The sequence below is a fragment of the Pleurodeles waltl genome, chromosome 3_1 (genome assembly GCF_031143425.1).
Source record: "Pleurodeles waltl isolate 20211129_DDA chromosome 3_1, aPleWal1.hap1.20221129, whole genome shotgun sequence".
NCBI lineage: Eukaryota > Metazoa > Chordata > Amphibia > Caudata > Salamandridae > Pleurodeles > Pleurodeles waltl.
In genome coordinates, this window is record NC_090440.1 from 1,483,239,600 (window position 1) to 1,483,256,871 (window position 17,272).

General features: G+C 41.4%; 1 protein-coding gene across 2 annotated transcripts in view; it reads right to left on the reverse strand.

Annotated features, from left to right (window-relative positions):
* Positions 1–218: 218 nt before the first annotated feature.
* Positions 219–17,272, reverse strand: part of NXPH2 (neurexophilin 2) — a 429,290-nt gene continuing 412,236 nt past the window's right edge. For both annotated transcript variants that reach the window (XM_069225081.1, XM_069225080.1), the window contains exon 3: positions 219–6,199. In XM_069225081.1, coding sequence (XP_069081182.1) covers positions 5,456–6,199 — 744 coding nt within the window. In that variant the 3' untranslated portion in view covers positions 219–5,455. The remainder of the gene's footprint in view (positions 6,200–17,272) is intronic.

Genomic DNA, 17,272 nt, shown 5'->3' on the forward strand with positions numbered 1-17,272 from the left:
GGACAGGGTCCAGTTGAGTTGATTTGCTGAGTTTTAGGCTTTACAGCGGCAGCCCATATAAAAGGAAAAGGGCAGACTGGGCTATGCCTGGAGAGCCAGAATGTTCAGTGTTCAGAATTAAGTTATGCTAGTTACAGTTGCAGAATTATTAGCATATGAAATGAGTTTTGAGTCAGCAACCATGCAGTTATAAAGGAAGTTCAAGATTGCAAGAAGGGAAGGGGGAGGGTAGGATTTATTTTATTTTTATAAGTACCTCAGAATTTTACAACATTTATAAAACTGATGATGAAATATAATGCATTTAAATAATTAATGTTTACACTGATTTAAAATTAAATATGCCAGTCGAGTGACAGAATTAGCAAATTATTTTTTTCCATAAAAAGGTAAACATATTTAAATGTAATTGTATATATACACGTTTTTATTTCACATACAATAATTTTTACATTTTGTAGTTTGGCTGTTTACATAACATGGCCATGTAAAAATGATTTACTTACTAATGCACAGTGGTCTGGCAAGAAGACACAAACAAACATGGAACTTGTAGAATATGACACAATACAACGTAGCCGTCTATCATAACGCTCTGCAGCGCAAAATATAATATTAAATAATAAAGACTCAAACTATAGATCGGATCATTCATCCATTGTGCTTATGTCTAATATTTACGAAAGTTCTGGTTAATTAACTGAGCATTATCATCTATTAGGAGGAGCAGTGCATGCCGCTATGAGAACGTTAACTCCCTTTGCCTAGTACAGGTTGGAAAGTTGCATGATACAATCAAGATTCGGCCACGGGGATGCTTCAGACTGGCATGATTTGAAGAATGCCATCATAATTTGTTGTTATCAACTTTTACAGGGCAATAAATACCACTGCCAACATTCTAGACTTTTCTTTAACTCACATATAAAATCTTCACAAAAAAAATCCTCCGATTACTGGTACGACAGAATGAAGCGTGACAGCTACGATCATTCGCATATTTTTACACTGATGTTGAAGCACGGGCTAGTTCACAAAGTGAAACAAACATTTAAGGAAAGAATAATGCTGATATGGAAGTATGCAGAAATAGATTCATGTAATATATCAACGAAAAAGGCTATGATTACAAGTGGGCTGCGTAGTTCCGATGCTTAATTTCAGAACGAAAGAATGCCGGGGCCCAAACCTCTGCTCAGAAGCCAGCAGCTGGTGCATTTAAACGCCAGCCCGCAGCAAATCAAGGCTGGCAATCTGTATTCCATCCCCAGACACCCTGCTCCTTTGTTTCTCTCTTGCAGGTCCCTGCGTTCTGCTGTGTGACGGTTTTGTCCTCTTTCTCTTCCTCTGTTTTTATAATCCGTGCTCTTGCACTTGTTAAATATCTGAGGCGGGGACATAAGTGCCTGCCCCCAAAAATAAGTGCTGGTGCCCCCCACAGCAACCACCGACTTAAATTAAGCATTGAGTAGTTTTGATGCCTGTTCAAGACCCTCTTATTTCAGGGATCGGTATTATAAATTGTGAGCAATTTACTGCACCTGTAAATTACTGAATATGATAAACGCAGAAATACTGCATTTTCCCAAAGGTACATTCCTGGCAGGTCGGACCTGCAGAAATATACTAGGAGACAAGCCTTGCAAATACGGGGGCATGTGAATTTTAGTACAGATATCACGAACATTAGCATTTTGTGCCGCACTTGGAAGGACAACACTTGTAATTTGCCACAATCATCGCACCTGATGAGTTCTGAACCACAGGTTGTTAAATTTTGCTAGATGCGTTAATTAATTCACCCTGACCAGGCTCACATGTAATTCGGGATAACGTGGTTTAGGTAATGTCATTGTGATACAGACATATTTGATTTACAAGGCTCCACTACATATTAATCTGCCTTTTACTATTACTGTGACAAAATGTATATTTTTAATACATCGTGGATGACTTTTTCTTTCTTTTTACTTGTCATTAGTATTTTTGTACTAAGAACAGTGTATCCTGATAGTTATGAGAGCCTAGTTTTCTAACATGTAATTTTGTCAAATTTATGAAACTTAAATAAAATCACTGGATGACTTTAAATCAGCCAAATAGACAAGTTCTGTGAACAACCCCCACCCCACCCACATACAAGTTGCCACTGGCAGACACCTGAGTCTACGCAGCAGAGGTGTCAACATGTGTAGAAGGAGAAATCCTACACTAGGGGGCTTATTTACAAGCCCCTAGCACCACCGTTGTGTCATTTTTTTGATGCAGTGATGGAGCTAAGCAATCCTCTACAGCAGTGGTCTCCAAACTTCTTAATGCCGCGCTCCCCCCTGTTGAAAAATAAAAATCTATGGGCCCCCCCTCAGAATTTTTCACAAATACTTTATAAGGATGGCAATGTTTAAATGTGTCCAGACCTATTTAAACATTGCAGTTAGGTGCTGTTACCTTTTTAAAAATGCAATAACATGCTTTTGTTTAAAACAAAGGCCTGTTATCGGTATAATGCTTCTTTTGGCCAGAGTTTGGCTCCCCCCCTGGGAGCACTTGAGGCCCCCCTAGGGGGGCCCGCCTCACAGTTTGAAGACCTCTGCTCTACAGTGTGCCACATTTACAGCCTGGTGCAATGGGAACATTGCACCAGTTTGTAAAGCTTTGCCCCACGTTATACCTGTGTCAGGTATAATGTATGCAAGGTAGGTGTTCCCCCATTAAAAGCCATGCAGAACTGCCACAGTGAAATGTACAAGATTTCACTGCATCGTTCTGTGCCTTCACAAGATAAATTTTTTAACACCTGCTCAGAGCAGGCGTAAAAGTGATACTGGGCTTTTTCCTATGGGGGTGTCTTTGCATTGCTGGAGTAGCAGCATTTTTTTTATGGTAGTCCAGCAATGCGTCACTTTAGTACCACAGAAGCATTAGAATTTCTGACCCATCTGTCAAAATGTGCATCATGGAGTGCTGTTTCATAAATGCAGCACTACCATGGTGTTGTTAGGGGGGCGCAGGGCCGTGCAACAAATGTGACGCATTGGAGCCGATGAGTCAGATTCTTGTAAATGAGGAACTAGATGTTTTACGATAAACATCCATGAAGTAAATGACTCTCATTTGCATTAATTGCATGAAAATGTATCTTATGTGATCCTTAAAAAGTGCCATTAACCACTCCATGCGTGCAATGCATGGACCATAGCATGCAAAATCCTTAAATAAGACATCGAGTAACAATACCACAGTTCTTTCAGTGACACTGTTGCTATTTAAACATGTTTTCTTCTAATCTGTTCATACTTTTTTCAAACGACACTGGTTGCTGTTTATTTCCACTTTATTGTCACGTTGCCTCCCACCCAATCTGATCTCACTGAGCATCAGTCCTTTTCATTTTGGTCCCGTATAGTGTGTGTTTATAATCAGATTACTATCCTATTGATCAAAGGGGTCTTTTGCAGGATTTCTTCAACAAAATGTGCAGCCTCACTAATCCTGTGCCTACGATAAACATTTTACATTGCTTCGTTATTATTGTATTTTTTATTCTTGCAGAAGCTGTTGCTGCTGTATAGTTCCTTTTTGGAAAATTGAACATTACTTTAATCCTTGGGGTTCTAACATAAGGCCAGGGGAGCTAGATCCATTGCAGAATTTCATGATATCCACGTAAGATAAATTTACAGATAATGAGAGTAAATTGAACTATTTTACTTATTTAGTGGTTAACATGAAAACGTGGTATGAACAGGCCCTTTTAGACTTATTTTGCTTTGATGGATGCCCACTTAGAAGTATTCCTTCTCAGTGCTGACCTATTTTGTCAGGTGAATGCTTGTTTCTAACTAGACTTCATTCACCTTGAAGCGATGTGTCAAGTTAAACAAATCATTAACACTTAGACACATTTTCCTTTGAAATGTGTGAAACACAAAACGTCTCACGCAATAAACAACTTGTTCTGTTTGTGCTAATTGTAAATTTACCTATTAAAAAAGATTCCAAATGAAACATCATTTTCACATTCATATCTGAAATAATTAATGAATCAGTAAGAAATATCTGATATGGTTTCACCTGGAGCTTCTGAAAATCAAATGTGTGCGTACATTATGTCAGGGCATGCATCTTTCACTTGTCTTGTAAAGTGCTTCTATACTTCTTCCAAGAGAGCTATGACAATTAAACATTTATAGAGTAATGCCAAAAAATACAAAAATTAGCGGACTCCTTGTTATAGAATATCTACCACTTACTAAATTATTCATGTTCCGTACTTATGCATGTATGCATTGATATACCTTTTTGGCTTCTAGTGTTGTATCCAGACGTCAATTTCTAGAAGCATGTTGCCCTGAGGCAAAAAGCCACTAATGCGCTGTGACACTAATACTGTTTGAAAATTCATTCAGTCTGGTGCGTTTGGAATGTAGTATGCACATTTAATTATTTTACCTGAAAACACACCATTTCCCCTACCTTAAAAATCTGTAAAACAATGGAACAAAGACATTTGGAATCAGAAACTGTTACATTTAACATTTCACAAAAATAAATGATTACGCATCTGAATTTTCTGAATATCGGCTGCCTCACTGCATCAGTGCTCATGGCATATGGAACATGAGTACGTAGCTATTTATTTCTGCGTTGTAGTGAGCGATATGCATTATTTTATAATAGTCTGGTCACAGGCAACTAGAAAATCCCCTGGACGGAATAATCGCCAAACAATGAAGTCAAACAGGTCCTCAAAATATACTTTTCATGTTCATACATCAAATAATATCTGTGTACAAGTTATTTCAGCTTAATGATTATAAAGTAAAATTATAGCAAAAACAACAGTTAGTAATGACAACTCTAATGTAAATACGCTTTAAACACAGTTATAAGTATTTGGGCACTTTCTCAATTTCCAAATATTTCACAAGTAAAAAATATCCTTGAGCGCTTTGAAAACGTACACTATTTCAACCAGTACACGAAAAACAGCCATTTAGTAGGAATCTGGAACAAATTTATTTTCTAACTATGTTTTGGGTAATGACTGTATTTTTTTTATTTTTATATTAGATCACCAAGATTGTTTACCAAGCACACTGCCTGCAAACAATTCTCACTTACGCACTTTATTCAAATAGTGTATTTCAGGGAACACTTTTTTAATTTAGCATATATATGTACTTCCTAGTCACTTAAAAATATCATATGATAAGGAAAGTATTGATAAACAATTACCCAACACCCAGGTGTTACTTTTCTAAATGGAATTGCACACATAGTAAAATATTTACCACACAACACTATTACAGCCACACATGTATTTCATATCCTGATACTGAAGCATTGTCGTTTGCAGACAATATAGGAAGCATTTAAATTGTATTAATCTCCGTCATTTCTAGGTCCCTGTGTCTGCAAGCTGTATAGAATGTGTCCTCCATACTCTGAATTTTCATCCCGAAGACAAATATGGTGTCTCACTGTGGTAATTGTAATCAGGGCAAACCTTTTGCACAAGTTTGTAATCAACACTGAAGAAAGCAATATATATGCAGATGACCTTAAACGGTTTTGAACATAACCACGAGACATGACTCTGTGTTTGCTCTTGGTAGCAAACCTTTGAAGGATCAAAGTTGCACAAAGCTGTCTTCTTTGCTCGATCTGTTTTCTCATACTCAATGCGACAGTTGAAGGACTTGGAATCCTTGGTCTCCTGTGTGGACTGAGCCGAGACTTCAAACTCCACCACTTTTGACGGAGGCACCAAACTGACAGACACATTCCCAAGTCCTGTAGAGTTGTGGCGAAAATAAACACTAAAAGTCCCATTTCCGTGATCAACAATTTTCCCTGTTATGAGGAGGTTCAGTTTCACTGTTTTTATATTTGAATGAAAATCTCCCCATCCAAACATTTTCTTAAATTTCCCTGTTTTTACTATTGGTCTGCGCTTAGTTCGTACTAGAGATTCCTGTGCATCAGTGATATTGGAAAGCCAATCCCAGAAATTGTCTATTCTGTCAAAATATGGCATTTGTCCATTCTTTGGCACGGATGACTTTTTAGCAAAGAGACGCATAGGACTGATGATCCGTGACTGAATAATGTAATCAACCATTGTCTCTCTGCTATCTTTCTCTTTCCATTCCAGTTCTTCTGTTGCACTTAGTACATGCTTAGAGTCACAGCAAATCTGTAAAGAGAAAATAAGGTAGTGTGAAATATTTAGCTATTAAGCAAACTTACAAAATCTTTCCACCAAGTGTGCTTTTTCAATAAATTATTTATTGGAGAAGGACATATTTAATGCTACTAGTCTTTTAACACTGTAATATTTTAATACAATTATTTAATGGCCATGTCACATTAGGACACTTGTATTTATTTTTATTTGAAATATAAGTTCAAGTTGTCCCTTAAGTCATTAGAAGTGGTAGCATCTTCGATGAGTACCATTCAAACTCTTTCATGTCCTTGAAACCGGTCAAATAGCTAGAGCTTATTTAATTGTGCTTCCCATTAGTTTCTGTTATCCAGTTCAAACCTTTGATATTTTCCCATATAATCACAATTTTTCTTATAGATCACGCGAGCTTCTCTTAGATTGTCTTCTACTCCCTATAGCAAACAGTGCCTCTAGAGCAATAGAAACATACAACACATTTTGATAACAATTGGCAGTGTGTCCCCTGTACACCTATACTTACATATGGAAATGTTGGAGCCTTGTATAGCGTAACTTGGGCATCACAGTTCGCCAAATAAGGACAAGAAAGTGCAAATACTGGATAACAGGCTAGTTTTACACACAAAAACTATACACATTACTTAAGCTAAAATGCCACGACAAAGTTCTGCAGTTTCAACCACAGTCCATATCATTTTCTGTATAGAATGATCACTTTCTTGTCAAAAAAATAAGGCATACGACATCTTGTGTTAAACGCTGATTTCGAAGTACTGATTTGGCAACAAAGAATGAATATAGAATCTAGATTAGATTAAATATATTAATTATACTAGACCCCTATAAATCAGATTGTAACTTTAAAACATCTTTAAAATGCAGCCACATATCAGGTGCATAATATTGCAACATTTTGCTTGAAAATCTCTACTTCCACTGGCCCCTCATTGAAGTTGGCTTCTAAACAACTGGATTTACCTCCTGGCTGACAACAATCTAAGCTATAAGGCAGGGAAACCTACACTACACTCTTATGTGGTAGTTATAATTGTCATAGTAAAGGTATGATATGCTCACAAGTACGGTTAGGGCGGAAAGGATGTAACAATTCAATGTTTCTCACTGGACCTAACCTCAGACTTAATCACATTTGTGAAAAAAACTCTAATCCATACTAAGGGGCATAATAATGAAAAACACATGCAGTGCAGCACAGCAAGTCACTTTGCTGCACTACACTGCAAGACAGGGAAAGGGCAGGAATGTGTTGTATCTGTCAATATGGTGCTTTTCTGCCTTTTCCACTGGTTAACCCTTTTGACTGCCTAACACCAGTGAGGGCACCCTTGCACAGTGGTCGAAGGGTGCCTCTGTTGCATACAGGATTGTTTTTATGCAGAAAAGGGTACCTTCCTGCAAAAAAAAAACAATCCCCTGAGGGATATTCCTATATCCATGTGTGTTGCAGAGTGCAGCACATTTAGAAAGAGTACGTCAGGAGGAGAAATAAAGATATTTATCCTTGTTACGCCTTCCCTGGAAATCATAGCATTTAAGCACATTCTCAGGTTTACCAGTTCTGGTCAATCTGGGAGTGCATCAGATTCCACGGGCGTTGGGTGGGAACACCCACGTAATGTCCATGGATAATGCCCATGGAACATCTTACCAGGACAGAGTAATGCTACACAGTGATTTGCGCTGCGTTGCTTTGCTCAAGATTTATGAAGCCACTCAGGGCCATGCAAAGTGGCCTTGAGTGGCTTCACAAATTGTTTTTCGGGTTTGCGTCACACATGTACCACACTGTGTGGCGCAAACATGATGCAAGCACCTTATAAATATGCCCCTTGATTTCTCTTTTCTTTGGGAATATCTCATGAATGAAAGAGTGCAATAGGTACCATGGGGTTCCAGTGCACGGAACAAAGTGAAAGATGGGAGAGCTTGACTCAGACCATAACTTCTCCTTAGTTCACTACTATAACACTTTCGGAGCATTAGGTTGCCACAATATCCATGCATTGTAGTGGGAATTGTGAGGGACAGTTATAGGCATCTGCAGCTGCTCTTGGAAACCTCAAGAAGAACAGAATCATTTTTGGTCAAGCCCCTGCTCCTCTGGGGCACCACAAGGTACATTATGATGTTTTTAGGGCACATGGGTCAGTCTTCCAGGCCCATTGTCTCACTTTGAGGTGGTTGTGGACTGCTGAAGATTTTCTTTGCCTTTATTCCCACTTTTTGAGATTTTTGGTGTGCCCATAAATGTTGATTTATTTCAAGCAGAGTGTTCCTGTCCCTTTATGGGTAATGCAAGGGCCTCTTCTCCTAGACCATCCAGCAAATTCCAAGTCACATGGTCCAATGGCCCTCCCTTTTGCCAGGCACTCTTCATGTGTTGTAGTGGAGGAATACCACACTCTCACCAATCACCCTTGAGCGTGGGTATGAGGAAAGTGAGTACAGTAGTACTTGTCATGCCCGTGGAGTCAACCGCTTCTCTTAGGGCTAATTTGCTGAGGACCAGTGGCCCCTAGGTGGGGTAGATTTGTTTCCTCAAACTCTTCTAATGGGATATAAATAGAATATTGCACAATATGTAAGTGGTCATCTAGGTGTTCCAACTCGCCGGAGGCTCCACTGAGGTGTTCAAATGATCCACATCGGAATTTAGTGATACCACATTTGTGTGACAACTTCTTTTTAAGATAACTCAGATCCCAGTGGGCCAAACAGACATCGATTCCTGTGTTTTGCTTTGGGTGGCAACTCCAAACAACAGGAGCATTCTTTCCACTTCTCCCCAACTTCAAGTTTTGTGGTATCCACAATCTATAGAACTCTAAATGGATACCCTTCCTTTATGGTCCTCAACCATTCCACCCTCCACTGATCCACGAAAAAGGGGAGGACCTATGGATAGAAAGGATCCACCACACTTCAGACAGGGTAAAATGTGAAGAGGTTTAAAAAAGGAGGTTGAAAGTTTTATAATGTGGAAGTCCCTACCCAATCCAGAAATGCTACATGAACCCTCCATGCTTACCTGGCACGTTTGGCGATAGCCAATCGGCTGCCCAATCCCCTTCACAGAATTCTTGGAAGGACCGACAGGGTGATGTGAAGGAAAACTGGGACTCAGCTATCCATCAAAGCTAAACTCCACCCACCTAGGGGTGGTTTCTTTAATCTAAACTCCAAAATAACCCTTTGTGACAGCCTGAGCCTGAAGTGCTTCTAATCAACTATTGGACATGTCATCCCCCTTGATCTCCTGCCTGGAGAAATCCAGTTTCTTCAGGATAAGCCCATTGTTTTCAGGAGGCTGTGATCTGCGAGATGGGGCATCTGAGCAATTAATTCACCCAGCAGGGAGGCAGTGGGGCAGCTATCTCTTAAATGCTGACTCAGGAAAATATTCTCAATGTTACAAGTGCAACAAATGTGTAAAGAGTCACACGTTATCCTTTGTATAAACACATTAAGCACTACAGATTTTAAACCTCAGCCAGAAAGAAAGAGCATATTTCTATTTGGATTTCCAATTGAATCTTAGTCCTATTTATCATGGTACCACCATTGCACAGAAGCCAGGCTGACTCAGACAAGCAGTACCCCTCCGAGTCTCTTCATATGTGCATGTATGTGTGAATCTGTGTTGCGCACCACCTCTTCAGAGCCTTTTAACCACCCGCGCACCTTAGCTAACATTTTAACCTATGTTGAAAGGTTTTCCCTTACCGTTACAGCTCTGTGCCATTTTAACGTAAGCGTACAGTGGTTTATTCTCCATTAGGGAGATGTATCAATAGCAGGGGTAGTTTTCATAGGTCAGAATCTGCATCTCTACACTAACAACGTGCAGTTAAATGTGAAATTCATTAACATTGAACCCTTCCTGGCAAACATATGGACACAAGACATCTGGAAATACAAGAGAGCTTACAGGAAGAGAAGGCCAATCCAAAGCGAAACTCTCCATTACTGCATGCGTGTCCCTCTTGCGGCATCAGATGTAATGGGCTATTATGTACTGGGCAGATGATGCTGGCAACCAAATGTCTGGCTGACAATCCGTGTGTGCTGCAAATCGTCACAGTGAAAGCTTCCCACATAAGCGCATAGTATGAATCATGTAAACCACCGAGGTAGTGGAGTGGATTGAAAACTTACCTTTCATTCTTGGAATGGATAGACTCCAAAATACCCTCTATCAGGTCTCTGATGAGACGTGCTGCCACAAATCTTGGGAAGCCTTACCTTCCCATCACTCATACAACATAAGCAACTAATGTGACACGTTGCTCAGGAAGATGGAAATATCTGCTTTACAATGCTTATGAAGGTTGATGTGTGTTGGCTGGGGTGACTGATTGGTCTATACTTGACACACAATGACACCGACACCCCCTCAATAACGCCTACCTTTACTAAGAAGATGAGCTCTTTGAAGAGTATGTGTACTATTAGAGATGAGTGAGAGGGATTAAACACGAGTCCGGTATTTTCTAGCAGTTTTTAGACAATTATAAAAGCAAACGACTTGCTCTGTCACCCTTAAATGCCAAGAAAGCACTCGAGTAGCCTTTTGTTTATACTTTGCTTGAAGCTAGATTGGAACGTCACACTCGTTTGTTAATTAAATTGCTAATGTTTTTCAATGCTATTGGGCTACTGGCCTCATTGACGACTTCACAACTTTGATGTTTGCTGTTCAGCGTGGTCCAGTCACGTGTGCACACCCTTTCTATCGCTGTGTGCTCTGGACATGGATCAATTACTAACACTTTTGATATACCCACTGTTCTTTTGATCTCGATTTTACACTTAGAAATTAATATACTAAATGTGCACTTTGAGTTCCGACCCTTTTCTTAGTGAGTACATTAGAATTCTAACAATACAGGAATACTTGAAATTGTCTTTTCACGGACAACTGATCAAACGTGGTTATTCTATCCAAGGCCTTGTATTACGGGATGCCCCCATGTTTATTATGGCTACAACTGTGCATTGACCTAGTTTATATGGGCGCCAATTCTTGAAGTTCCCAGTGGCCCTGAGAGACCAGCTAATGTCTAGCTTCCAGTTTTATCAGAACAATGGGAAATAGAATTATGCGACTGATTCAACAGCTGTCCCAAATTGTCTCCCATTGTTGTATTTACTGATACAATTGTAGCCCAAATTACATTTTTCATTAATATTTGCAGGCCTCCTTCATCACCTGGAGCATAATAAGCATAATATATTGTTTCATTGTATTTCTACATGCGTGGGGGGAATCCTAAAACATCAACAAATACCCAAATACCTGAGTGTGATACGGATTTTGGACAATCTAGTATCAAAGGCAAGGAACGCTGGTTGTCTGGGAACCTCCATTTTATCCACCATATTTCTAAATCTAGTCTTTTTGAGGCATTCAGCAGAATGCATTTTCAGGAAGTCGGTAATTGTATACAGTTCAGTTAAATGATTTTTAATATAAAGTAGCACATTTTATGTTAAACTAGGTCATGGAGCCTGACTAATATAGCAAAGAACTACATACCTATGCATGTGATTGAAGATTCAGCGGCAAATCTATCTATCTATCTATCTATCTATCTATCTATCTATCTATCTATCTATCTATCTATCTATCTATATAAATATATGCACTGAAAAAAACAAAGGTTACATGAAATAGAATTGGAAAAATCTTAGGAATTCATTGAAAAAACAAAGGTTACAGGGACATTATAGTTAGGTTCACATTTCACACACACAATATCATATATACTCAGTAGTTACAGTTATATTTATCTCAAGAAACTATAACTGGTGCCCTATGGTAACTGTAACTCACACCCCTGCTTATTTCTTTTCATTTTAACTATTTTTACATGAGCTGCATTGTGCAACATATGTAGAAAGAGAGAAATTCCACAAAGGCTGTTTTTGTGCAGGTCAGAAATTGCTAATATTAGCCCTCCTTGTTGAAATGGTTAACTTTTCAGCCTCTAATAAATAAAGGATAAACTAATGCTTTTTAAGTCTTCAGTGTATCTTGTCACACTTGCTTTCTTTTAACCACTGAAACTTGTTTTTGTATAACAGCTCATTTGACAATTATGTTTTTCCACAAGGACACTTACAAAACTAGGGCCCAGATTTATGCTAAAGTGGCACAGTGCAATGCTGCACCAAAAAGATAGCAGCCCCTCCCTGTGCCACTTTTGAAACACAGGGGTGCGGGGTATTTAGAGGAATACAGTGCACCCCTGTGTTTCCTCCTGCGCTGGTGGTGAATTAGGCTGCCTAGTGTCAATGCAAGCATCCTTGCACCATAGTGCAAGGGTGTCTGCATTGAGGGGATAGATTGTTTATGTGCAGGAAGGTATTCCTTCCAGCAGATAAACAATCTATAATGGCGATTTCGCATTTCTATGTGTGCTGCAAAATGCAGCACACATCCAAGTACCAAAGAGTCATTTGGAATGATTGTTTATGTGCAGGAAGGGAAATCTTCCTGCATGTAAACAATTGTCCATGGCATTTTGCTTCTTTTATGTGTGCTGTATAATGCAGCACACATACAAAAAAGCAAAAAATTAGGAGGAATAAAATCATTCCTCCTCGTTTTGACTTGCTAACGTCACCCCTAAGGTGGCTTTAGTTTTTGGCGCTGCCTTAGGTTTACAATAACTCATAAATCTGTGCCAGCGTCAAATGCAATGCATGTTGCAGGGGAACACCCACTGCAACACCCATTGCACGTCCCTCTGACGCAGAAAACAGCATCGGAGGCGCCCCCATTTACAAGGAAGTGTAACGTCACAAAAAGTGGAATTACACCTTGTAAATATGAAGCAGTGCTTAGCGCCACAAGAGCGTTATGAAAAGTAACGTTCCCGTGGCACTAGGGGTTCTTAAATATGCCCCAAAGTATATGTTTGTACCAATCATATTTTGTATTTTCTACGTTGCAAAAGCAACATGTAAAATATGTGAAGATTGATCTATTACGTTAAATGTGGTTTCATCAAATCGACATTGTCACTGTTGATATAGTACTACGTTGTTGTAAGGTATATATATTTTCCAAATAATATTACTCACTGCTTCCTTCCTCTGGTAAAGAAACACCTTCTGACCAGCCGACACCTGAAGCCATCCGGGCATGGCCACAATTCAGTAAAGTGGCATAATCCCTCTGCTCAGTTGTTAACTTTTGTCTAAAGGAACACAGCCTACAAAATAGTGCGATTATGGATGGAAGTTATCAACAATTCCCCATCCTAAACAGATAGTGCATGATGTCACTCAAAATTGAAAGTTGTATCTGCAATGAAACAACAGATTGCGATCAATGCTTGGTGGCGCGAGGATTTTGCCCAAAAGCCATTTCTCTTTCAAGTCACTGGGAAATTGTCAGAGGAGCATAATAGGAAAATGACAGATGGTGCCTGAAGAACGAGAGAACCAAGGAATGTATCAATATGTTCATTCCGGATGATAATGCCTTCTGACATAATATCCGCAGTGTCTAAGAAAATGACAGCAATGTTCAAAAAGGTTAATTTAATCTGGGAGATTCAGAGATTAAAAACGTTGCTGTATCGTACTGGAACTGCTTAACCCATTGTCTTTTATACAGATTCCCGTTTTGGCGAAGTGCCATACAGGGTTATTAGAAAAATTAACATCCCCGCATTTTCCACTATTTCCGTACGTTTTTTGTAAGGGAGAAAGTTGTTATTTCTAGTGGCGTATTTTCCAACATGTAGAGACTTTAGGAGATCCCCCATTTGTTTCAAAATGCAGATGACATTGTTTATTTTGTTTATGTCAGAATCAAAAAACGTTTCAATGATTAACAAAATTCAACTCATCGCAAGAAGCGAGTGTCCACTACTACAATTAGATTGTCTACCAGGTCCTTCATCACACTGCGTTCATCTTTGTTGATTTCAATGTTTTCTTTGCGACAGATAGTACCATCATAGATGTTCCTATCCATAATCGTTCACAATGTGTAAAAAAAACAAGCACATTTTAAAAAGGAATTAGCAATAATGCTAATGTGATAAATACTAATAATACTACTACTGCCATCCCCACAGGCAGCGGTACACTAGTCATTGTCCCCCTTGACGTGCTTATCAAACAAGTACCACTTGTAGCCACACCCCACATTAATGTCAGTTGCCCCACATGGAATGTAAGAGTCTGGGGAATCCAAGCAATGCAAGCAAGCGAAGGCATATCCTGGCCTATCTTAACCAGCACCAGAGTCCCTTTATACTGACCTAACTAGTACTTCATGTGCCAATTGATGTGCGAGACGAGGGAGTCCAGGGTGAAGTAGTTGATAGTCCCATCATGCAACTTCCATATTTAGTACATGCAGCATGCTTTTGTGTGGGGCCAGCACCTATCGTTTAAAACTGTAGCATACTGAGCTGCCTCATGTTTGCGGGGATCGCAGCGAAGACTGCATTGATATGTAAGTGATGCGGTCGCCTGATCCTGCTGCTTCAGGTGACATTTATTTAATGTAACAGCTGTGTCTAGATTGGTAAAAAGTAGTCCTTTCCTTCGAATGAGACACGCAGCCATGCCAGCTAGAACATAGCATAGGGCATGGCTGCCTTTCAGTGTTTTTGTTAGATGCGCATACATTTCCTCTGTGCCTCTTGTACTGCGACCGTAAAATCTGGATAGATGGCCACTTCATAGTAGTCAAAATGTACAGTATCCTTCTCCCGTGCCAGATTTAGGGGGTCATTCTGACCCCGGCGGACGGCGGGAGCCGCCCGCATGGAGGGAACCGCCGAATGACCTGGGCCGGCGGGCGACCGCCAGAAGGCCGCCCGCCGGCCCAGCGGGAAACCCCCCTCAACAATGAAGCCGGCTCCGAATGGAGCCGGCGGAGTTGTAGGGGTGCGACGGGTGCAGTGGCACCCGTCGCGATTTTCAGTGTCTGCAAAGCAGACACTGAAAATCATTATGGGACCCTGTTAGGGGGCCCCTGCACTGCCCATGCCAGTGGCATGGGCAGTGCAGGGGCCCCCAGGGGCCCCACAACACCCGTTCCCGCCATCCTGTTCCTGGCGGTAAAAACCGCCAGGAACAGGATGGCGGGAAGGGGGTCGGAATCCCCATGGCGGCGCTGCAAGCAGCGCCGCCATGGAGGATTCCCTGGGCCAGGGGTAAACCGGCGGGAAATCGCCGGTTGCCCTTTTCTGACCGCGGCTTTACCGCCGCGGTCAGAATGGCCCAGGAAGCACCGCCAGCCTGATGGCGGTGCTTCCGCGGTCCCCGGCCCTGGCGGTCATGGACCGCCAGGGTCGGAATGAAACCCCTTAATGCCACATCTTAAAAGCCTGGTGATGTCCGCTCATGCTGGAGCACCTTGTGGAGGCCTGGACGTTTGGGACCTATGTGCGTGTTCTACGATGAGTACTTTGGAGAAGGATGACTCATTAAATATTGTAGTCAGCAGACTTTCCACATATTTTTCCATTTTGCCCGTGTTTGCAGTTTCTGGAATGCAATGATTTACAGGTTGTTTTGGCATGAGCTAGCTTCGGTAGGAAAGTACCGTCTTGCCTGGCATATTACCCCCATTTTTACTGTATGCATGTTTGTTTTTGCCTATATGTTACTGGGATCCTGCTAGCCAGGACCCCAGTGCTTATAAAGTATGCCCTGTATGTGTTCCCTCTGTGGTGCCTAACTGTATCACTGACGCTCTGCTAACCAGAACCTGAGTGTTTATGCTCTCTCTGCTTTTAAAATTGTCACTGCAGGCTAGTGACTAATTTTACCACTTCTGATTGGCACACTGGAACACCCTTATAATTCCCTAGTATATGGTACCTAGGTACCCAGAGTATTCGGGTTCCAGGAGATCCTTATGGGCTGCAGCATTTCTTTTGACACTCATAGGGAGCTCAGACAATTCTTACACTGGACTGCCACTGCAGCCTGAGTGAAATAACGTCCACGTTATTTCACAGCCATTTTACACTGCACTTAAGTAACTTATAAGTCACCTATATGTCTGAGCCTCACTTAGTGAAGGTTAGGTGCAAAGTTACTTAGTGTGAGGGCATCCTGGCACTAGCCAAGGTGCCCCCACATTGTTCAGGGCAATTTCCCCGAACTTTGTGAGTGCGGGGACACCATTACCTGCGTGCACTACATATAGGTCAATACCTATATGGTATCTCCAAACATGGCCAAGTAACATGTCTAGGATCATGGAATTGTCACATTCTGGTATTGGGGGGACAATTCCATGCATCCCCGGGTCTCCAGCATAGACCCTGGGTACTGCCAAACTAACTTTCCGGAGTTTTCTCTGCAGCTACTGTTGCTGCCAACCCTCAGACAGGTTTCTGCCCCCCTGGGCAGCCCAGTCCCAGGAAGGCAGAACAAAGGATTTCCTCTGAGAGAGGGTGTTACACCCTCTCCCTGTGGAAATAGGTGTGATGGGCCTGGGAGGAGTAGCCTCTCCTGGCCTCTGGAAATGCTTTGAAGGGCACAGATGGTGCCCTCCTTGCATAAGCCAGTCTACACCGGTTCAGGGATACCCCCAGCCCTGCTCTGCCGCGAAACTGGACAAAGGAAAGGGGAGTGACCACTCCCCTGACCAGCACCTCCCAGGGGAGGAGCCCAGAGCTCCTCCAGTGTGTCCCAGACCTCTGCCATCTTGGATGCAGAGGTGTGAGGGCACAATGGACAGCTCTGAGTGGCCAGTGCCAGCAGGTCACATCAGAGACCCCTCCTGATAGGTGCTTACCTTTCTCTTTAGCCAATCCTTTTCTGAGGGCTATTTAGGGTCCCGTCTGTGGGTATCTCACCAGAAAATGAATGCAAGAGCTCACCAGAGTTCTTCTGCACTTCCCTCTTCGACTTCTGTGAAGGAACGACCGCTGACTGCTTCAGGTTGCCTGCAAAACCACAACAAAGTAGCAAGAAGACTACCAGCAACATTGTAGCACCTCATCCTGCGGCTTTCTCGACTGTTTCCTGGTAGTGCATGCTCTGAGGGCTGTCTGCCTTCACCCTGCACTGAAAGCTAAG